The sequence below is a fragment of the Mustela nigripes genome, chromosome 1 (genome assembly GCF_022355385.1).
Source record: "Mustela nigripes isolate SB6536 chromosome 1, MUSNIG.SB6536, whole genome shotgun sequence".
Lineage (NCBI taxonomy): Eukaryota > Metazoa > Chordata > Mammalia > Carnivora > Mustelidae > Mustela > Mustela nigripes.
In genome coordinates, this window is record NC_081557.1 from 252536032 (window position 1) to 252559599 (window position 23568).

A 23568-nucleotide genomic window follows, 5' to 3' on the forward strand; every position below is an offset into this window, starting at 1 on the left:
TCTTGAGCTGCTCAGTCCACACATGAAAATTTCCTAATCTAATTTTCTCTTGGCTGAGTCCCAATTGTTGTTGGATTTTTCCACTACATACAATTATGTTTTTTAAATAAGGTCTGTCATCAGAGTCCCTGAAATGTTTATAAATGTGCTCTTTATGCACTGAGTATGCATTTTAGAATACTATGCAATGTTTTCTGTGGAAGTTGATATTTTCAATCAGATCCTTCAATGTACTAATAGAAAAGTCCTCTCTATTCCAGAACTGAGATGGATAGTCTAAGGTTATAATTTAAAACTGCTTAATTATGAGATTGACAAAACAAGCCATGAGCATAGAAGGTAATAATTTATCAGCAAAATATTGACATTATTGGATCATAATATATTACTTATACCAAAATGTAAGTTAAAAATGGCATATTTTCTTTGTAACCATCATTGTCTTTCTAGTCCTGATTTTTCTGCCTCCTTTGAATTTACCACATTTTGTTCAATTAACTATATAAAGGTGTCTAAAATTGTCAGATCTTCCATCCAGTAACTTTCATTAGTGCAGTATAATGAAATAGCACATAGTCAACCTCTTCAATAATATTCAGAGGAACCCTATTAGTAAATTATTTATGCCCCTTTGTTCCTACTAGATTTTCTATTTTTTACAAAAAGTTTAATGTTTTCCTATTTTTCCGATTAGTTTTCCTGTACACTTTATCCTTTACCTGGTGATACACAATTTGGATTCTTCCGCCATTGTGTATGTCTCTGCCCAATCTGTCATTTTTCTATTAATTTTACCTTTGTTACAAAGAAATACATATATTTAAACCATTAACTTTTTACTCTACAGTGTGTACGTTTGAGGTCTTTGGAGGACATTTTGAATTCTTTATCTAATGAGTCAGATTTCCAACATCAGTTGCTAAATATTCCATCTTTTTCCACCAGATTTGTGCTGCCACACTAAACTGTATCAAATGCTGTTCCTGTACTCTCTCTTCTATTCCGTGGACATATACTTTGTTACTCTACCAGTACCATGTTATTACCAGAACTTGTGTAATATCTGGTAGAGTGAGTCTTCCCATTTTGATTGTATCTTTCAAAATTGCCTTAGCGACTCATAGGCTTTTATTATTCTTTCACATATTTTTTTCAGAATTGTGTTTTAAAATTCTTTTAATACATTCCTTACAATCCTGAAGTAAGTCTTAGTAGATCATGATGTTGATGCACAAATCAGATGTTTCTATTTAATAACTTCTTTAGGATTTGTATGTAAATTCTTGAGTAAAATGTTCTTATAATTTTTTACTCACTTAAACTCTCCTTACCTGCTAAGTTAGAGTAGTCTCAAAGTTTTCATTCCTTTCTCTTCAGGCCTAACCTGTACGAAAAAAGAATTATTTGTTCCTTGACTATTAGAACTTGTTTGTAAAATGCTTTGGGGGGCTTGAAGCTATTTTGGATGTAGCAACAGATGGATAATTGTATGTATGGGTGTTGTATTAGTTATTGATTTCTAACTTAATTTCATTATCATCAGAGAATACAGTCTGATTGATGTTGATTCTTAGAACTTTACTGAGGCTGTCCTTTGGCCTAAAATGTGATCAAGTTAAGATTTCTTACTTTGAGATTTGCAGCTTTTTATAAATCTGCAAAATTGGATTTATTTATTATATTGCTTAATTTTTTTCTCATTCACATAATTTTAAGAAGATTAGATTCCTAGTAACAAATTTAATTGGAAACAATAACATCTTATTAAAAGTAGAATGTGGTAGAGATCTTGGATCATTAATTAGCCTTGCTCACTGTGGAAGTAACTAGCTCTTGTGCACTTTGGGCCAACTTCTTCAAATTCTTTACCAATGGGCTTTCACTGTTCCGTATGAATGAAAAATTCAAGAATTCAGAGTGCTTTTCAATAATAATTCTTTCTAACTGATAACATAAGAACTATAGACTATTCTTTACTTGGTTCCATTTAACTCTGTAAAGATCCTAGTGAGGTTATTTTACTCATTGTGGTGGTGAGTAAACCAAAGCTGATGAAGGTTACCTTACTTGTCCACAATTAAATGAAACTTGTCTGCTTTCTATTGTATTTCAGTGCCTCCCTTGGTTCCATTTATTGGAATCTTTAGTAAGTACAGACATGTTTTAAATACTCGGTTTGTGCTTTTTTTTTTTTTTATGTTTTAGTTGTTCTTACAAGCAGTTTATAATAAGGTGTTTATTCATAGAAGGGGTATGATGAATGTTTCTATTACAAGTTGTTGAAACAAGAGGTGATGATACCATATGGTATGAGAAAGAGTATTACAGCAATTCAACCTGTCAAATCACATTTGGGAAGAATACAGAAAAGTTATTAATTCCCCGAGTTATTTTACTTAAAAGTTTATGCATCTTCTAAGTTAAAAAAAGGAAATCCTGAAAGTATGTAATATATTCTTTAAAGAATTTCATCTCCTTGCATTGCAATGACCAAATTTGGTCAGCCCGGTAGTCACATGTTCTAAAGAATCAGTAAATTCTAAGACTCTGTGTGACTCTAAAAAACACTGGCCCTTGGATAATAAAGCAGGAAACATTGTGGTTTTCAGGATAAGTATCAATAAAGAACAGATTTTAACTTGTTGCTCATATTTTACAGATCTTGAGATATTACTGATGAGAGTCACAGTTTTCATTGATTATAAGAAAAAAATTATTGAAAAGAAATACAGTGCTCACTTCAGCAGCACATATACTAAAATTGGAAAGATACAGAGAACATTAACAGGATGTCTGCACAAGTATGACATACAAATTCATGAAACATTCCATATTAAAAAAATGAAAAAAGAAATGAGAGAAAAATCTCTTTTTATATAGATATCATTTATTTCCTCTTTCCTATTCAAGGTTTAAAATTTTTAAAAAATCATAAAAAGTATTAATGAAGTCCAATTTTAGAACATATATCTCTTAGTGACTTTTCATGAACACCTCACATATGATTTTATGTCTTTTAATACAAATGATTTCATTTAGTGAGACCGCCATTCCTTAGTGCACTTTTTGACACTGAGGATACAACATACTTACCAACTAAATTTAACCTCCTCTAGTAATTCAGAGAACTCTGGGTTTCTACATTAATGTTCATTGGGAATCCAGATACACTCCGTTTCAATTGAAAATGTTAAAATTCATAGTATTTGCTAAGCCCAAAGAAATATTTAAATAAAACACTGTATAAACTGAGGCTTTTTTAAAGGTAAAATTAAGGGTCAGTTCAAGAGAGTCAGTGACTCCCTCATCCCCTTTGGATTTCTACTCAAATATGAATTTCCAAAACACTTAGAAAGAGCCCTAACATAGCACTGTGTTTATAATTTTTTCTCTTTGGCTCATTTTTTGAGGACAGAAGGTCAGTATACAATAGTAATTATAACAGCAGGTATTTGTAATAATATTTTTGTCTATTAAAAATTTGTATATTTGCATTTTTGTGTATGTTAACTTGTGCCAAGCCCTTTTATTTAATATACACAACAGCCCTATGAAAAAAATTTCTGTGTATATCCCCATTTCACAGATAAGGAATGTGAGGATAAGTGAGATTAAATAATTAGCTGAAGGTTGCTGAGTTAGTAAAAGACTCAGCTGGCCTTCAGACTCAGGCAAGCTGGTTCACAAGTGCAGGCTTTCAGTTACTATGATACATAGATATCCCTCACTTTTCAGAAGTTTTCACTAAGCCGCTTCACTTTTACAAAAGGCCTACACTGGTAACTGTTTTTGTTAACTGAAAAAAAAAAAAAAAAACCTGAAGAGGATATTTGCCTTTATGGAAAAAAAGAAAAAAGGCAAAAAGTGAAAATAGCATTCAGCATTTGTTTTGCGGGAGCTGTTATGGAAGCAGCGCACATCCTGAGCAATAGGAGTAGTGCTGTCAGGCTCCTTCCTTGGGAACTATACTCAGCATCTCAGCATCAAGTCACCATAGGTTTGCCTTGTGTTTGTGAGCATATGTGCTTTATCTTAATTTATTTTGTGCATCTGTTAGCAAGATGTGTCCTAAGATATTAGAAAAGCCTAAAAGAGGGGTACCTGGCTGACTCAGTTAGAAAAGAATGCAACTCTTTTTTTTTTTTTTTTTTAAAGTCCTTTTTTTTTTTTTTTTTTTTATATTTTTTTTTTTTTTTTTTTTTTTTATTTGACAGATAGAGATCACAAGTAGGCAGAGAGGCAGGCAGAGAGAGAGGGAGGAGGAAGCAGGCTCCCTGCTGAGCAGAGAGCCCGATGTGGGGCTCGATCCCAGGACCCTGGGATCATGACCTGAGCCGAAGGCAGAGGCTTTAACCCACTGAGCCACCCAGGCGCCCCAAGAATGCAACTCTTGATCTCAGGATTGTGAGTTCAGATCCCACAATGGGTATAGAGATTGCTAAAAAAAAATAAATAAATAAGTAAACCTAAAAAGAAAAAATAGCCCAAGAGAGATTTATTTTAGGGGTCTAGAAATGCTAAAAAAATTTACATATTAATTAATTAATGTAAGCTTTATTGCTTAACATCTATTCATAGGAATACTCTACTCTTGGATTGTGGGGAAAACCTACACTATCTTTCATACATTAAAACTAATAAATTATCATAGGGAGATATTATTTGCTTTCAACATAGGATCCCAAAATTTGAGATCTTATTTGCATGAAACCTACCAAGTCATTTTTATAAATCTGGTAGATGGAGATACTAAATTGTAATAAGATTGTAGCTGTCTATGTATAATATAATAGTTCATTTTTCATTCTCATAATTGATATCCTTAATTTCTTTCATATAGAAATTAATTTTTGACCATATTATATTGAGTTATAAAAATTTGCATAATATTGAGTTGTGAAGATAATATAATTAAAGTTTTATCAGTCATTGATATCATATTTATTGATCCTGATGTATTATACTCAGTTCTATTTAATTTCAGACTTACCCAATTCATCAGCAGTGTGAAATCTGTGGTTAAAAATTTAATATTGGTGGATGCTCTCAAATCTGCAATATTATTATAGGGACATTGAGACATGGGAATGAAAATGTTCATGACATATTCTGAGCCACTTATTTTATTTATTTGGTTCATTTCATTCTTCTCCTAATAAATATTATATGAACAAAATGCACCAATATAGCTTTTAGTAGTAATACTTTAATAGCAATAAAACCCACAGTTGAAATATAATCATCTTCTCTACTGTTGATAATTTCTACATTTGTGTTATATGACGTTCATATTTTTTGTAAGAATTTTTATATCTTTAATACTTAGTGACTTAAATGTATGACCATAATGAAACATTATTCATATTTTACTCAGAAATGTTGCATTATATTCTAGATGACTTTTCTTTAATTTTCCTATAGGAGTTAAGAGAGAGAATTGAATGTAATTCTTGGATAGTATAGTCCCACTCATATAAAAATACATTTGAAAGAAATATAAAAGTCATGATTTTTATCCCGAGTGTTACAAATTGATTAAGCATTTTTAACACAGTGAGGTATAAATAGGAAATACTTAGATCTTCCTCTGATCACAACTCTGAGTTATGCTGTCTTAAATATTCTTTAACCATTGGGTAGCAGATCTTTTAATCTTGTCTTAGGTGTTGCTACTTGGCCAAGTTATTGTGGTTTTTAAGTGTCTGATCCATTTAAAAACGTGAATAACATATGACATTTAAAACATTCTTCCCCTGTTGCCTGCTAACATTTACTGCTGGGGAATTAGTGCAAGTAGAGGTGTTACTTTTCTTCCTCTGTCCACTATTTCATTTATTCTGTGAACATTGTCATCTTAAAAGGCCTTGTCCTTCCAATTCTGCTTTTAAAGACTGGGCACCCTGGATTGGGAGTTTGGCAAAGTAGCATCTCAAAGATCACTTCTAGGTGAAGTCCGTTAGTTTGCGTTGCTGTCAGCTTCTTATAGAACATGAGGAACTACAACCTGTCCATCCTCAGTTGAGAACTGATTAAGCGACAATAAGGAAAGCCTCACTACAGATGCTGAAATATTTATTATTACTGTTTTTTTCTTCTATGAAGAATGAAGAATACATTTTAACTTCAGAAATTCACTGACATTAACCTTATCATTCCTATGGTAGCCCAAACCAAATTCAAGGGGCAATGCTTTATTCCTTTGATAGAATTAGTTTTATACCAAATTCAAGGGGAAATGTATTTATTCCTTAGTTAGAATTAGTTTTATACCAGGGAAAGTAAATGCAGCTACATACTGCACCTGGAAATATTGGGGTACTAATCAGTATATCCATGTACATCGTGATAGCTCTTTCTCACTGTTAGACATACGGTTCAGTTATCAGCAATTAATTAGCTAACTAACCAACAATTCCAGAGGATCGCAGAATACATTCATATTGGTAGGATGAATGGGATAAATATTGATGGGATCTACAATTCTGCCTAACCGTTCATTTTCCTGAACATGCTGTGACATGATGACTATATCTTTTGGCTTGGATATTATATATATATATGCCTTGCATTGCCCCATCTTCCTTCACACCAAACCTTACCTATCCCCTGCTTAAAAAAAAAAAAATCGTATGTGTAAATATAATAGAAGGGAAAGTTTTACATTATTCAACTTATCTTCTTTATATCTTGAATTTTAGATATTTCCATCAGGAATTATGTCCAAAAACAATTCTATTTTGAACTCTTGAAACAGAGAAAGAATATCCTATAGCTAACTTGATTCATCCATGTTGTTTCTATCCATTCATCATCTGTCTATGCTGATACTTATTATGAATTATGAATCTTTATATCACAGTATTATTAGTATGTATAAGTTAATGGTTTGGCTAACAAACCTATCCTCTTGAACATGTATTTTGAGCTAAGTTTCCATGGAGCTGGATTTTAATAGTTCTTTTGTGTGCTTTGAAATTGTTATAGAATATATAAATATATGCATAATTATTATCAATCTAAGCAGAGACCCCTAAAATTCTTATCTTGAGTCTAATGATCACTTTTTAAGATAATTTTGACCTTACTATTTAAAGCTTTCAATTTTATGTTAGTTGAATAAAATAAGATAAAATGTTTGACAAAAGGAAAATATTTGCTAAAGAAATAAGGTTCCTTTTTTTAATTTGTTCCTTAAAAATTGTACTTACAGGGTATTTTACTTCATTTTCAGAAAGTCACCACTTACAAGATAACCTGAAACTTCCCAGTAACATCTGTCCAGAGCATTTTAGACCTTTGTGTCCAAATTTTTATAAAATCTTAAAATAACTGCAGTGAAATCATTTTAGTCATACAGCCTGGGATGAGATTTTGTTTCAATAGACTTTCTTTGGTAAATCAGAATGAAAATTATTCAGCTTTGAGACTAGTTCTATAGATATATTTTTTAAGTGAATCAATAACAAATAACTTTACCACCATAACCCCTGGCAACATTACTATCAATTTAACTTGAATTTAGTGGAGAGACTTTATAAAACTAGATTCTCTAAGCCAACAGAAGATCTGACAAAATGATGGAAGGCACTGCCACATTATAGGTAATCTTCAGTGATCCTTAGATTCTGAATTATTATATATTATTTATGATATTCTGGGAACGAAATTAATGAGTGGTTCTTTGTCATGGATTTTTATATTAAATATGAACTGGTGATTCGTATAGCTAAAAGAGACGTATTACATGCTTTCCTAATTATTGCATGGGCTAAGCTGCTGTAAAAGAAAATACTCTAAAATATAGTAGCTTAAATTGGTTACATAAACTTGGTTTTAATCTAATACCATGGCTCCAAATCAAAAGCAGCTTCCATTTCTGGGTCTGAGGCTCTGTTGTCATTTTCTCCTAACAAAGGGGAAGGGGGAAGAATGGTCAAGAGGAGCCCTGCTCCAGTCCTTTAATTGGCAAGACCCAGAAATGTCACAGTTCACTTCTGTTCACATCCCAGTGGACACTACTTCAACGCATGGCTATAGTTAACTGGAAGCGAGGCTGGAAGTACAGTCTTTGTTATTGAATGGAACAACTGGCGTTTTCCCACAACTGCCCACAAAAACTGCTGAATTGTACCCTTTTTTTGCTATTTCACATTAACGGCAAAACATCTCACTCCAGCAATTACAGTACAAGTTTTGTATTTTCTTTTTTGAAGCATTTAGATAGCTCAGTACAATTTTGTACAGCATGTTTGGACATGTTCCTATAGGCTAACCTTTGGAACTTTCTTTACTCGATATCCTACTATATACAAATTAAGGTAGAAATAGTTATTGCAGTCATGAACAGATGGAATAGACTGATGCAATGGGAATGCAGATGATGAAATAAATATCATTCTATGATGTTCTATAACTTTTCAATATTGGTGTAGCAAGATTTTCTTTCTAGGAACACTTCACAACTGTTATATCTGAGCAATTCTTAGAAATTCTCCTCTGTTTACCTTTCACACATCCATGGCATTATTTAAATATCACCTGAAATTCCATTTTCTGGCTTAAAACCCTCTTTGAATGTCCTAGTCCAGCGACGTCCAGTAGAACTTTCTGTGAACACAGAAATGTTCTAGAACTACACTGTCCAATATGGCAGCTACTGAAGCTTTTGAGTGCTTGTCACGTGACTGGTGTGACTAAGGCACTGAATTTTAAACTTTATTTCATTTTAAAGAATTTAAATTTAAATAAACCCACGGGCCAGTAGCCACCATATTAGACAGCACAGTTAGTCATTCCCTGCTCCATTTACAAGCCTATATCTGCCACGTTTATTTTGCTGCATAATATTGCTCCTGAAATGTCCTCAAATGAATTTAACTCCTCAACATCTATTATTTAGTGGTTTATTCTTCAGGTGAGAGATTCTATCTTTTCAGTGCAGCTGGACTCTTGCTTTAAATAGTCTAATAATAACAATATAATCTTTACTGTACATAAAACATGTCAGGCACTGTTCTAAGCACTTTATACATAATACATAATTTCATTATGATAAGGAACCTACATATAATTATCACCACTTCATATAGTTGTATGAACTGACACATCCACGGGTTAACTAATTTGTTGCCTTTAGCTAGTTAAGTGACTGATCTAGGATGTGAATTCCAGGCCAACTGTTTTAAATCCCAGGCTCTCCGTCTATTCTTTACTCTTTCGTCATTTTGTAGAGTGAGGTTTCTCTTCAGTAGTTCTCTTTATTCAAAAATACATCATATTTGGGGTCTAAGAGCTCTATTTGTGTATGTGTAATATTAGAAACTCTTGCCCCTCGCAAGAGAGAAAAGAACAGTTTCCCTTCCTTTCTGTTCTACAAAATAAATTAGTTAATGTAAGTGATAATGAACAGATGCTGTATGTTTGCTTCTATTACTACAAAATATTATTCAGATTTTTTTCGTAGTACACTAACAAAGAATTTTAAAGTAGTCAGGATCGATTATTTTCAAAGGGCTATAGTGTTCAGATTTAACTCAGGTCAATCATCTGCAAGTTAAAATTACTTAGAAACGTACTGTCCATAATTAAGCAATCTTACCTACTAATATTACAGAGTAAGGATACCTTTAGGTGACATGAAATCTGTCATTTTAAGTATGCCCCCAAGCCTTTTCCAGATTGCCCATAAGATTTCTCATTCTCTGGAGAATTGCGATCTCTAAGAAATAAATGTCTCTGTCAAGTCACAAGTAATATGAGCTCATGATGAAAAAATGGAATTTTTTAGTCTCATAAGGGGTATTGCAGTATTGTAAAATTGATTTTATTTCTTGTTATGTGAGTTCTCATGGTCATTTTAGGATTTACCTTCTGAATAAAAAGGGAAGGTTATGATGCCTTTTAGGGAGGTGGGGTACAGAGGCCTTTGGGGACCAGGAGAATATTTTTCATATGAAATCTTTGTCATAAAATGCTAATGTTGGTGTTCTTGTCTTTATGTCTATGCATTCTTTAGCTATGAGGATAACAGACCCTTCATCAAGTAAGAATGACCTGAATGGCTGATAAATTCCATTTATCAGTGTGGTCCCATGAACCAGCTGTCAGATCAGTACTGAAAAATCATTAGAGCTTCTGTCATTCACATTGAGGCAGAAGAGCAAACTGTGCAGGAAAATAATCAGGCATACAACTCGTATGCAGAATAAATATGCTGCAGGTGTATTGCCAAAAACAAATTCTGCTTCACCTCTTTTAATTGGGTATCACCTGAAATCAGTGCCACACTCCTAGCAACCTCTTGTGGTACAGACTTGCTTCGCTTTGAATAGCCTTCTCCTTTCATTGTGATGCGTTCCTCTGTGCCTCATATGTCGTCATTTCTGTTGTTTGTTTGGACATCGCTCATCCAAAATTATTTTGTGACTTAGCTGTGTATCTTCCGAATGACCCTAGGAGTACGAAGCTACCCAATTGCAGTGGATATTAATGAATTTCTATTTTAAATATTCAAAAAGGGGAAAAAAAAGTCTCCTTCACAAATTCAATTCGATGTATGGAAAATTACCTTTCAATTTTGACACGTCACTTGATTAATGACCTGTTTATGAATACATCTTTTAAATTCCTAAAACAAAGCTACAAGTCTGTACTAATCTAATAAGAATACACTCAAATGTTGATATTTGAGCTTTTTTCTTTTATACGTTTTAAAATTATGTGTCCTGCCACAATAAACTTAAGATTGGGGCAACCTCTAGGTGACCTTACTCTAGACTTTCAGTTTGTTCTTCTGGTGAAGAGTCCTTTGTTTTCATTTTCTCCAATGACATTTCACTTACTTCTTCATGCTCTTGCGTATATATTTTTTCTTTAGACATTGGGCTCATTGTAGTTCTTATATCATTAACTCTTGGGCCCATCACGTGTTTTCCAGTGGATACTAGCTGACTTGAGTATTTTATTCTATCATTTTATTTCTAAATTCAAATAGCAATTTTGCCTTGATTTAATGGTATTCTTTCCATTTTTCCTTTTTCCAATGCCTGTAAGAAGCTGAGAGCTTTATCTTGAGAGTTCCCATATTTTTCAGTTAAGTTATAGAAAAAATATTAATATCTAAGATATTTTCTGATTCATATATGCAAACATGCCACATACAATGGCAAGCTTTCTTTAGGGATTCTTCGTTCAACAACCTTAATGTTTTTAAATTGAACATGTTAAATTTAGGGGATATTTGAATAGGCGATCTAATAGCTGATGGTTATAGAAGAAAAACAGTAAATAGTCATGATGAATTTTAATAAGAATTTAATACTAATTGACTACTTTGGGACCATATCTTCCTTAAGACATAGTGCTCGCTGAAAACTTTACGCAACCCAGCTTTGGATTTGGTGAATACGTGTGTGGTTTCTTTTAACCCCTTCATTTTGTGAAGTTTCAATCCCCATAAATATTTCTTCCTTAGACAATGCAAGTGGCGGAGTATGGTCTGCTGAAAAGAAATATTTACTCTTTGAAGGAAGGTGTGCTGGGAAAAGAAAGGGTGGGTTCATGAGGATATAGAGATCTAGCCTGGTTTGGTCCTATTCTCCTATATACTTAGAAAGATTCCATTTTCACTTATCAGATTCCCATTTATTGGAAAGATTCACCTTTATGTTGATAGTCAATACAGAACACACAGCCACAGATAATATGGACTTTTGTCACCCGTTGATTACTATTGCGAATGGCAGCTGGAGAAAGCTAAGGGAATGGAGAGTGAGAATTGTCTTCCATTCTAGCCTACTTTGTTCATACCACTCCATCCCCATTCTCAGCTTCATTCTCTCCCTCAAGTTTACAGACCCTTCAAAGTGCTGAAGCTTTTAAGCTTCTTTTCAGCAAAGCTGCCAGTTACTGATTTTCAAAGTCTAGTCCAACTTAACCTAGAAGACAGCAATCCGAAGGCCAAGACAGCACAGATGGTGATCTAGAGTGGAACAATTTTTTCCATCCACAGTATCACACTTGTTTTACATAACTATAGAATCAGACAAATAGAACTTTTAAAAATTCATACATATATTCCATATACTTGTTCCCTCGAATCCAAGCTCTTTTTTTGTCAGTAAGCACTAAAATTTTTATGGAAAAAGAGGAAATTTGGAAAAATGGGGTAAAAGTGTATCAGATGAAGTACTAATGGAGAGAGTCCAATCAAACAAATGTTATCATAACAATGAAGCCAGTGGAAACTAACATAGTTTTATAGACTTTTTCCCCCTTGCCATTCACCATAATTACATCTCCATATCATTTGCATATGTGCTGCAAATACATGAATAATTTAATAGTACAAATCTGCTTTTGCTTAAATGAATTTCTGTGTTCATAACATTCTCATTCATGTATATCTCCTCAAGTTTGAAAACTTGTAGTCCCCATTAAAATCTTAAAGTTACTTATACCACCTGTCTTACATTTTCTGTCAATAAAACTTACCGTAACATTTTTTTCAGTGTCAGTATTGTTGATATGATATGATTGTGCTAATTAAAGACCAATCATTTGATAACCCTTAATTTTCTTTTCTCTCTACAGGTCATGGGTTATAGGTGCAATAGCTCTTCTCTGCCTATTAGGATTGACCTGGGCCTTCGGACTCATGTATATTAATGAAAGCACAGTCATCATGGCATATCTCTTCACTATATTCAATTCTCTACAGGGAATGTTTATATTCATTTTCCATTGTGTCCTACAAAAGAAGGTAAGCAAAAATTCTCTATTCAAATAGGAAAGTAACCATAACATAAATCATTCCTGATGTTTTTGTCTCTAAGAAATAAATATATCACTTCATTAATTTTATCTTTACAATAGCAAGACAAAACACACAAAACAGAAGCATAATAGTTGGTGAATGTGTTTAACAACAACAACAAAAAAAATCAGAGTATTTTCTGATTTGGATAATAAACAAAAATTATACTCTTGTAGGCTTGACCTTATAGTCCTTAATATTTTTATTGACAGACACATGGAATTTATGTATTAGAAATAGCATTTCTAAGATATTATGGAGCTGTGGGGTGGAGATATATATATGTATATATATATATATATGTATATATGCATATATACACATAGAAAATATATTCTTTTCTCTTTTTCTTTAAAAAAAGTTCATATGTACTGGAAAATATGAATGTTTATAATTTAATGATAACATTTATGGTTTTTATTTTTTTTTATTTTTTTTTTTTTTAAAGATTTTATTTATTTATTTGACAGACAGATCACGAGTAGGCAGAGAGGCAGGCAGAGAGAGAGAGGGGAGGAAGCAGGCTCCCCGCTGAGCAGAGAGCCCGATGCGGGACTCGATCCCAGGACCCTGAGATCATGACCTGAGCCGAAGGCAGCGGCTTAACCCACTGAGCCACCCAGGCGCCCCATTTATGGTTTTTAAATGAATGATGACATACTTAGTAATGGTCTCTGTACTTATCTTTAAAAGCGTCTTTTATAAAATCTATGAGTTTGATGACTACGACGCAATATTTAATTTTTTTTGTGCTGGTCTGTTTTTGTGATTTTTCACATTTACAAGGACCTAAAATATTCATTTTCAAAGTTAATCTTAGCCACTAAATACTTTAATTGCATTTTTTAGAATTTAGAAATTTAGAAATGATTGATTTTCTCATCTTATAATTTTTAACTCTATTAAAAATGTGGCCATTAGGGTTCCAATCACATAGACTCCTGAGCCAAGACTGTCTGGGTCTAAATCCTAGCTTTTCTGTTTAAAAGCTTATATGACTTTGGGCAAGTTAATTAACCTGCTCATGCCCCAGTTTCTTCATGTGTAACATGGAGGTAATAAAAATAATTATGAGATATTGAGAGGTGGCTCTGAAAATGAAATGTCAAAATGTGAAAATTTCTTCTAAGAGAGAAACAACACTTAAAATTTTTCTTTGGGAAACAAACAAACAAAAAGAGTAAAAATATCTATGTCTGTGATTTTTGATTTGAGAGACTCATAGGACCTAAAACAATACTTGAGACGGGTATCCACTTGTCCAGTCAGTCGTGTTCCGTTTCAGTTGTATATGGTGGTAAATATCAACAATGTGTTGACATAATCATAAATAAGGCTAGAATAGTAATGATGACTGAGGCCTATAAATGTAGGTTACAGAAAAGTAAAGAGATTGTAAGGGAATGGATGGATTCTAACCTATTGAATGAGAATTAATTTAGAAAAGAGGTTATATTTACAATGGATGAACCTTCCCAAATATTTAGTGCACACCCCCCCTTAAATTGCAGTTGCTTAACCACAAAATACTTATCATTATTATTTTTTTACTTATGGCCCAACTGTTGGTGGTATCTCATGGAAGGACACAGACTGATGAAGTCTTAGCTAACCTTGGTATATGATTTCCATAGTCATCTTGAGTACTGACACCGAGCAGACAGTCTGAGAAAGAGGGGATCTGTGTACAAGAGGCTTCCATCACTTCTACTCACCTTCCATCAGATAGGACACTATCAATGGTACCACCTAAACTGCAAGGAAGACTAGAAAACATAGTCTAGCTTTTTTACCTCAGGAAGATGAGGAATTAGGTGTTATAAACAGCTAGCAGTCTACCACACTTGAAAGATGTAAAGAGTAGGACATGTGAATAATGATTAGGAATAGAGATGGAAAAAGAAGTGTCCAAGGAACAAAATCAGGATCAAGATGATAGGAGAAAATGTCCAAACGTAGACAGCAGCCAGTATCGTAAAACTTTTCAGAGAAGCGAGGGAGACTACGCATTTGGGGAAAAAAATCTTCCAGATTTTGACAGAAGAAAGACATAACTGGTTGTCACAGGAAATATATATAAAAAGATGAGAGCGAAATTGAAGATTAAGGGAAAAAGTAGCATTTGTCTTTATAAATAAGGGACTATTGGGCCATTAAGCAATTTGAACATCTTCAAGTATAGTGAACCAGATTTACCTATTATTTTTATTTTATTCATTAACTAGAAATTTGGGCTAACGAAATTTAAAATTTTAATGTTATATAGAAATTTTCTTTAAAGCAGAAAATACTTTTTGTATTTTATGCATTAATTATTTTGATTTTGAGTATTTCTATTAACCAATACCTTTTAGATTTTCCCAATAATTATTTTTATTTTTCTTATCTTACAAACATGCATGGCTGGTATAACTAGGGATTGCTTTTGATATACAGGAAAAGATATTAAACCTCACGATCTAAAACCAAGTTGAGTTTTTAGTATATTTAACATACATGAAAAAATTTTTTTTAAATGTCATCAAGCTCAATTTTGTGATTCATTAGAACAGACTTCAGCAAACAACAGGTCATGGGTTAAATATGTCTAGCTGCCTTTGATTTTTACAGTCAAGAATGATTTTTATATTTTTAAGTGGTTACATTTAAAATTTAAAATTAAGTACATCAATAACATCCTTAGTTGCCTCTTGGTTGACAGAGCCTGAATATTGACTATCTGCCCCTTCATGAAAAAATTTACCAATCCCTGCTTTAGAAGCTTACTTTTATGCTTTATAATAATGAATAATAAACATATTATTCTTTCATTCACCTTATGTTTTGAATTTTCTAATTTTGGTGGCATTTTTATTGGGTGTCAATGACATGGGCAACATTAGGAAATATAGAAAACATGGAATTGTTTACCTTTATCCCTACAAAACAAACAGATAATTTTGTTTAAAATTGCAGAAATGTCTTGGGAGATTTTTCTTTTATTTCTTTATTTAAATTGAGATATAAGTGACATATAATATTGTGTAAGTTTAAGGCCTACAGTGTGTTAATTTGATACACATTTATTATAAAATGATTACCACCATAATATTAGCTAATACTTCCATCAACTCATGGTTACCATTTCTTTTTTTGTGGTGAGGACATTTAAGATCTCTCTTAGCAACTTTCAAGTATGTAAAACAGGTTTGTTTACTATAATTATCCCTCTGCACATTAGTGCCTTAGAACTTACTCTTCTTATGGCTGGAAGTTTGTACCCCTTAGCCAGTATTCTCCCAAATTCCTTTACTCCCAGTGTTGGGTAACCACCATTCAATTCTGGTTCTATGGGTTCAGCTCTTTGCCCAATGAGTGGTATCATACAGTATTTGTCTTTTTCTATCTGACTTATTTCACTTAGCATAATGCCCTTGTTTCATCCATGTTGTCAAAAAGGGCTGGATTTCCTCCTTTCATGGCTGAACATAATCCATCGTATGTATGTACCACATCTTCTTCTATTCACCCGTTGATGGACACATGGGTTGTTTCCATGTCTTGGCTATTGTGAATATGCTGCAGTCAACATGGGAGTGCAGATAGATCTTTGAGATTCTGATTTCATTTCCTGGGGATGTATACCCAGAAGGGAGATTTCTGGATTGTATGGCAGTTCTGTTTTTAATTTTATGAGGAAACTCCATACTGTTTCACGTAATAGCTCTATCAATTTCCATTCCCCTCAACAGTGCACAAGGGCTCCTTTCTCTCCACATCCTCACCAATACTTTTTATTTCTTGTTTTCTTTCCTTTTTTTCTCATCTTCTTGATGATAGCCATTCTGTCAGAGGTGAAGTGGTATCTCATCGGGGTACTGGCTTGTATTTCCCTGCTCTGTGTTGTTGAGCATCTCTTTATGATGGTCATTTTTATGTTTTCTTAAGAAAAATATCTATTCATTTCCTCTGTCCATTTGTAATTAGATTGTTTTGTTTTGTAATTAGTTTTTTTTTGCTATTGAATTATATGAGTTCTTTATATGTGAACCCCTTAAAGAAATATGATTTGCAAATGTTTTCTTCAATTCTGTAGATTGCCTTTTCATTTCGTTGTTTATTTTGCTATGCACAAGCTTTGTATTTTGATGTAATCCGACTTACTAATTTTTGCTTCTGTTGCTTTTGTTTTTGATGTTATGTTCAAAAATCATTGCTAAGACCAGTGTCTAGGAACTTTTCCTTTATATTTTCTTTTAGGAGTTTTATCCTTTCTGATCAAATGTTTCAGTCCTTAATTCATTTTGAGTCAAATTTTGTGAGTAGTATAAGACAGGGTTCAGTTTCATCCTTTTGCATGTAGTTATCTGGTTTTCCCAAAACTATTTATTGGAGAGATTGTCCAATCAATCTCTCAAGTATTCTTTTTCCTATTAAGTATTCTTGGCTCCCTTGTCAAATATTAGTTGACAGTAAATGTAAGCATTTATTCTGGGGCTAATTCTGTTCTCTTGTTCTGTGTGTCTATTTGTATAACAACACCATACCGTTTTAATTACTGCAGCTTTGTAGTATAGTTTGAAAGCAAGAAATGTAATGCCTACAGCTTTGTTTTCTCAGGATTACTTTGGCCTTTGGGGTGTGTGTGTGTGTGTGTGTGTGTGTGTAGTTCTGTACAAATTCTAAGGTTGTTTTTTCTGTATATGTGAAAAATACCATTGAGATTTTGAGAAACTGCATCGAATCTATAGATGGTTTTGGGTAGTATGCACATTTTAACAATCTTAATTCTCTTAAGAAGTTTTTCTTAAGCCATCTAATTGAATTTCCGTAATGTGCCCATGCTGACATAGTTGCTCATATGTTTTGATTAGAGAAATATGAAATACTCCATTTTGAGATATTTTGCCTTATGTGGGGGTATTTGTTGATTGATTCAGCTCATTAATAAAAATCCAACTCTGTGTTATCAGTCCTATTCTGAGTGTGGATTGCATGATATGACCAATACCAGCATTTCTACTGGTGACATTAAATTTATCACTTTTTCTTTTGTTATGCACTCAATTATAAACCTCAGAGGGTATCATAATTATTTCTGATCTGAGAGTATAAAAGAAATATTCCATTGATAAGGTACAGTTTCTTTCCCATATTCTATATTCTAGAACAATATTAAAACAATAACATACCAAATCTGGTCGTGGTGGGATGGATTATCATGTGAAATAGTGGATTAGAATACGCAAATGATTGAATGATCAAATAGCTTTTATTTGATCTATTCAGAGATACAGTCCATGTTATTTACTTTTTTTCTTTTTAAAACACATGCTTAGCATTTCAAAACTAATCACAGAAAAATAAACTCAGTAAAGATTCAGAAAGTAATACACCTAAATATCGAATCTGGCATCACTAGATGTCTTGGTTTGCTGGTCGTATATATAACCAGTTCGGCACATTTAACCTTTGTTGGAAAATGAAAATAGTCCATGATGAATTCCTGTGGCTTATATAGTATAGCTGCCTTTGTGACAGGAATGAGAGTGGTTCTCTTTTTCTCTTTCTCTATCTCCCCCTCTTAAAATATTTGTTTAGGTTTAAATCACTTCATTAAAAAACACTTTCTTTTCTAAGAAGAAAATATACTCTTGAGTACATTAGGAAAAACAAAGTGGGACATGGGTTATAATCAGCATTTTGGTTCTTGGAAATACTTCATTATTTCAGGACTAATATTAAACTCTAATTGATAGTGTTCACCTTTGGGTAGAGATAATTTTTGGCTTTCTCAAATTCTAATTAAAGCATTTGTCCCTATTTTTTCCAGATACAGAGAAAGGGATAATTTAATAGATTACTTTAATAATAATGTTAACATATTAATTTTAGAAATGCAGCCTCTTATAAAGAGCTTTCGGACCATAGAGCACCTATAAGATGTGGATTTTTTTCACATAGGGCCTATTGCCTAATGTTTTCAATCTTTCAGTTTATTTTCATTGCTTAAGCTTTTCAGTGTTCTTATCTGTAAAATGGAGGTAACGATTATTTCCTAGAATCATTTTGAGGGAGGGACCTAGCATAATTCCTAGGAAATAGCAATGAAAAATTAGAAGCTTTTTCACTCCATACTCCCAATCTCACATATCTATTAGACACACACACATGCGGGTATCAACTTATTTCTTTTAAAATATAAACAAAATGTGAAGTGGCTTTTAAACACTGAATAAAACTAATATTTCTAATTATTCATAAATGTGCCATAGAAGAGATTGGTTGGAAAACATATCACTCTAATTTAAAATATATTAATGATTGTAATGCTGGTGTTCCAGATCAGAGCAAGTCCTCAAAAGCCGCTCACCCTGTGCACGGTACCTGAATGCCTTTGACTCTCTCATCTAGCCTTACTTTCAAGTTCATATTCTAACCTGACAGATTCCAACCTATCTTTTGAAGATTCTCTCAGAAATCCTCTTCTCTGAGAAGCCTTCCCGGGTCCCCCCCTTTTATTGGCAGCAGGCATGCCTCCTTCATGCTTTGGTAGATTGTTGTTCCTATCCCAGAATAAGCATTTCATATATGTGAATTCTTCAAGCAAACCTTAATGTATTCTGTCTCCAATTCTGCCATATCTTTGGTAGAAAGAACCCTCTAATATTAAGATATGGTAGTTTAGTTCTGAATGCTAATATTTTAGTGTATCATTCACACTAACTTTTTTGCTTTTGATTCTAAATATGTCTCTCAAAAAAGCATGCATCTATAACTTTGCTTTAAATAAAATTACATTGGGATATTACATTGTCCCAAATTGTGGAAAGGATGAACTCATGTGAATTCAATACATAAAGAGCTAAGAATAATTATAAAGTCTTTTTAAAAAAGATTTTATTTATATATTTGACAGAGAGAGAGATCACAAGTAGGCAGAGAGGTAGGGAGAGGGGGGGGGACAGCAGGCTTCCTGCTGAGCAGAGAGCCCAATGCGGGGCTTGATCCCAGGACCCTGAGACTGTGACCTGAGCGGAAGGCAGGGGCTTTAACCCACTGAGCCACTCAGGTGCCCCAAGAATAATATATACAGTGTTATTTATATAATAATATATATAATATTTATATTATATGTATATTATATATTTATATTACAATATTTATATATAATAATATTTACATATAATAAGTATTATATATAAATGACATTTACATATAATAATATATACAGTGTTGTTTCATAATGAACATAAATTTGGAATGCATAACCAATAAAATGTCCCAAAATGTGTTTATAGTTGAGGAAGACATAGTTGGGGATTATTGTTGTTGTTGTACATAGTGGAAGTATGATTTAGGGCAGTTACTGTTTATTTTTGTATGTCTTGTTTGATTAAAGAGATAGTAATAAAAATTTTAAACATGGTAAAAGTTTTCCCAGACCTTGTTGATATGTTACCCAGCTTGGAAACATCAACTAAAAAAAAATATATATATGTTTGTCTCCTTTTTTCCCATGATTTTATACTCCAAGCAGGATTAAGAATTTAATAAAGAAAAGCAATCTGTGATTATTGAATAGAATTATTATGATGGAGTAAATTTAAAAATATTTTGGATTTTATATTCTGAAGTTATAAATTTGACCTCTTTTAGGGGAAATAAACTTCAGAGAAATAGAGATTTAAAGGAAATTTAACCCAACACATTCCTTTTTTCTGTGTTTAAACATTCTTTTCCCCTTTCTCTTCCTCTCTCTCCCCGTCTCGCCTCCCTCTCTTTATCCCCTCCTCTCTGTGGCTTTCTCACTAGACCTCAATTCGAAGAACAGTTGCACCAAGGGGCTACTTCAGACCAAATTTATAAGGCTAAAAATAAATAGTGTCTTAAAGAGTCTTAACTTTTTGTTTTTTGAACTAAAAGGTAGTAGTGTTATAGCATAACTGCATGTGTGTGTATGCATGTGTGCCTGTTTTAAAAGGTTTCATTTATGTGAAATTTCAAGATTGGTGGCTTGGATATCCTTTTATACCGTAAAATATATGCTGAACAGAATTTCTTGTATCTGTAGGGCAAGGAAATAATTATTATTAATGATCTAAAAATGAAACGCACATACATTTTTATACCATAGTTCCCAGCGGAAATGAATTACGTGCTAACAGAAGTTAATATTTAATTGGCTAGGTACGAAAAGAGTATGGGAAATGCCTGCGAACGCATTGTTGTAGTGGCAAAAGTACAGAGAGTTCCATTGGCTCAGGGAAAACATCTGGTTCTCGAACTCCTGGACGCTACTCCACAGGCTCACAGGTAAATATTTGTTCGTTCAAATGAAATATCTCTTACTTGTATTCTGTCACGAGTTGCTGTCTTTCCTTGATCAGACATAGTTTGTATCCCAAGTGTTTAACCCATCGCATTTGTTGTTGTTCTTTCAGTGTCTCAAATAGGAATGATTAGGACAAATAGTCCAAAAACCACATTGCAACAAAATTATGAAATTCGGGGTCTCACTTTGCATATTAATTAATGATTTCAGATTATTCCTAGTTGAATGAATACAGAAAGTGACAAAAGGAATTTGGCATTTTACCCAAAAATTCTAAGAAGGTAGCATTTCATATATATGATTTTTAAGGGAACTACCTCTTATAGCCGATGTAGTAACTACTTCCTGGTGCTAATAATCACTTATTAAAGCTTGGTCATAATCATAATCACACAAAGAGATATTCACAGACATGTGTAGGATTGGTTTGTGTTTATGCATGTTTATAAAAACTATGAACTAAAGTATTACCCTTTCCACTTCAACCTTTCTTTCACCTATTTTTTACTTGTTTTATTGACTGTAGATGTATTTACATTTGTCATATGATATTTGAAACATAAAACAATACATGTAACATCCATTAAGTTATGAAGTAGAGTAGAAAATAAACCTGTGAACATCCAACTCACGAATTGAACATTTTCTGTATATTTTTCCTTCCTGAAACCCCTCCCTAATCAATTCCTGTGCCTGCAACCAGAATACTTCTGCTCTTCATTTCTTTGACACATTCTAATAGTTTCCCACCTCCAAAAAAGATGTTTACTATTTGTTTTTTACTATCACTTTTTAAAATGTTTTTTGAAGTGTGATATTATTGTATTTAGTCTTCTGTGACTTCCTTTTCTTACCCCCATATCACCCCAGTTCATCCCGTGAACATTTAAGAGTTGACTCTGAGCTGCATAATATATACTTTTTCTCTGCTGCAATATTTTTTATTTTCCTCCTTTTTCTATTCAACCATTATTTGATATAGTTTAGTGAGTTGTTAAGCTCCTAGGTCAGGAGCCAGTTGAGTGGATTCAAATGTTGGTTTTGTCATTTATTAAGTCTGTGACATTGAATATGCTAATTAACTTCTGAACATCAATTTTCTAATGAATAAGAGTACTTGCCTCAAGGAGTTCTTGTGAGATTTCAGTGAGTGAATACAAGAAAAATTACATAGTATAGAGCCTAGAATATAGAATTAATTGAAGTATTAAAATTTTACACGTAACATGCATGTTCTACACATAAAAATATATTTTATGTATACATACATATTTATCTTATACCAGGTATTATTTCAGTGTGTGATACATCAATAAACAAAAGAGACAAAATTTCTGTTTTTCTGGAGCCTCAAATTTAATACAGACATTAGACATTAAATACTGGATATTATATATAAATATAGGAAATAAATGCATTATAATTTTAAGTCTGATTATATAAGATAATAATGACTACGGGAGGAAAACAGCAGGGTTAGGTGGGTGGAACAGCAGAATGAGTTAGGTCTCTTTTTTTTTTTTTTTTTAAGGTTTTATTTATTTATTTATTTGACAGAGATCACAAGTAGGCAGAGAAGCAGGCAGAGAGAGTGAAAGAAGGAAGCAGGCTCCCTGCTGAGCAGAGAGCCCGATGAGGGACTTGATCCCAGGACCCCGAGATCATGACCTGAGCTGAAGGCAGCGACTTAACCCACTGAGCCACCCAGGTGCCCCGAGTTAGGTCTCTTTAAGGAGAAAATATTTCAGTAAAAATTTAAAGAGATGGAGTTATTCATTCATGTATCTGGGGGGAAGAACACTTCAGGCAGAAGAAACAGTTGTACCAAACCTGAGGCAGAAATATGATTGACTTGGAAAGGAGTGGCAAGGAAACCAGTGTGGCTAGCTCAAGTTGGGGAGACTCATAGAAGAGGAGGTAGGGGGAAGCTCATGTAAATGTCACCTAACAACAATCATAATTCCATCAAATCTGTTAAGATGTCACTTCTTCAGAGTAGTCTCACAGACTTCCTAGCCAAGGATATTTCCCCTCATTATGTGCATTTAAACTTTTTTAAAATTATGTAATATAACAAACATTAACAAAAGCACACAAAATACAGGTGAATGCATATTGATTCATTACCCTCCCTGGGTCAAATATTAGACTCTTGGGAGTACCTTAGAAACCCTTTGAACCTTTCTCCATCATCTACCTCTAAAGTAACCGCCATCTTAAGTTTTAACAGTACATTTTGTTTGGCATGTGTTTGATACTTATTCACATGAAAACAGCCAGTACCTATTCTCTTCTATTTTCTTTCTTTCCTCAGACATCTGTGTTGCTGCAGGGGGCTATGTTGTTTTTTTTTTATTATTATTGTTGTATATTGTTCTATATATCCATCCTACCAGTGACATCATTTGCATTCATAGTTCTCAGTTATAATAATTAATGG

General features: G+C 33.1%; 1 protein-coding gene and 1 non-coding gene across 14 annotated transcripts in view; both read left to right on the plus strand.

Moving 5' to 3' along the window:
* The window catches only part of ADGRL3 (adhesion G protein-coupled receptor L3), an 801456-nt gene that overhangs the window by 744835 nt on the left and 33053 nt on the right, over nucleotides 1-23568 (plus strand). For 8 of the 13 annotated variants that reach the window (XM_059384586.1, XM_059384618.1, XM_059384626.1 and 5 more), the window contains 3 exons: nucleotides 10016-10042; nucleotides 12592-12760; nucleotides 20984-21109. In XM_059384586.1, coding sequence (XP_059240569.1) covers nucleotides 10016-10042; nucleotides 12592-12760; nucleotides 20984-21109 — 322 coding nt within the window. The remainder of the gene's footprint in view (nucleotides 1-10015; nucleotides 10043-12591; nucleotides 12761-20983; nucleotides 21110-23568) is intronic. The other 5 variants (XM_059384604.1, XM_059384635.1, XM_059384652.1 and 2 more) reach the window with 1 other exon arrangement.
* Nucleotides 2732-2838, plus strand: LOC132009429 (U6 spliceosomal RNA). The gene has a single exon (XR_009401919.1). It is a non-coding gene; the product is annotated as a U6 spliceosomal RNA (small nuclear RNA).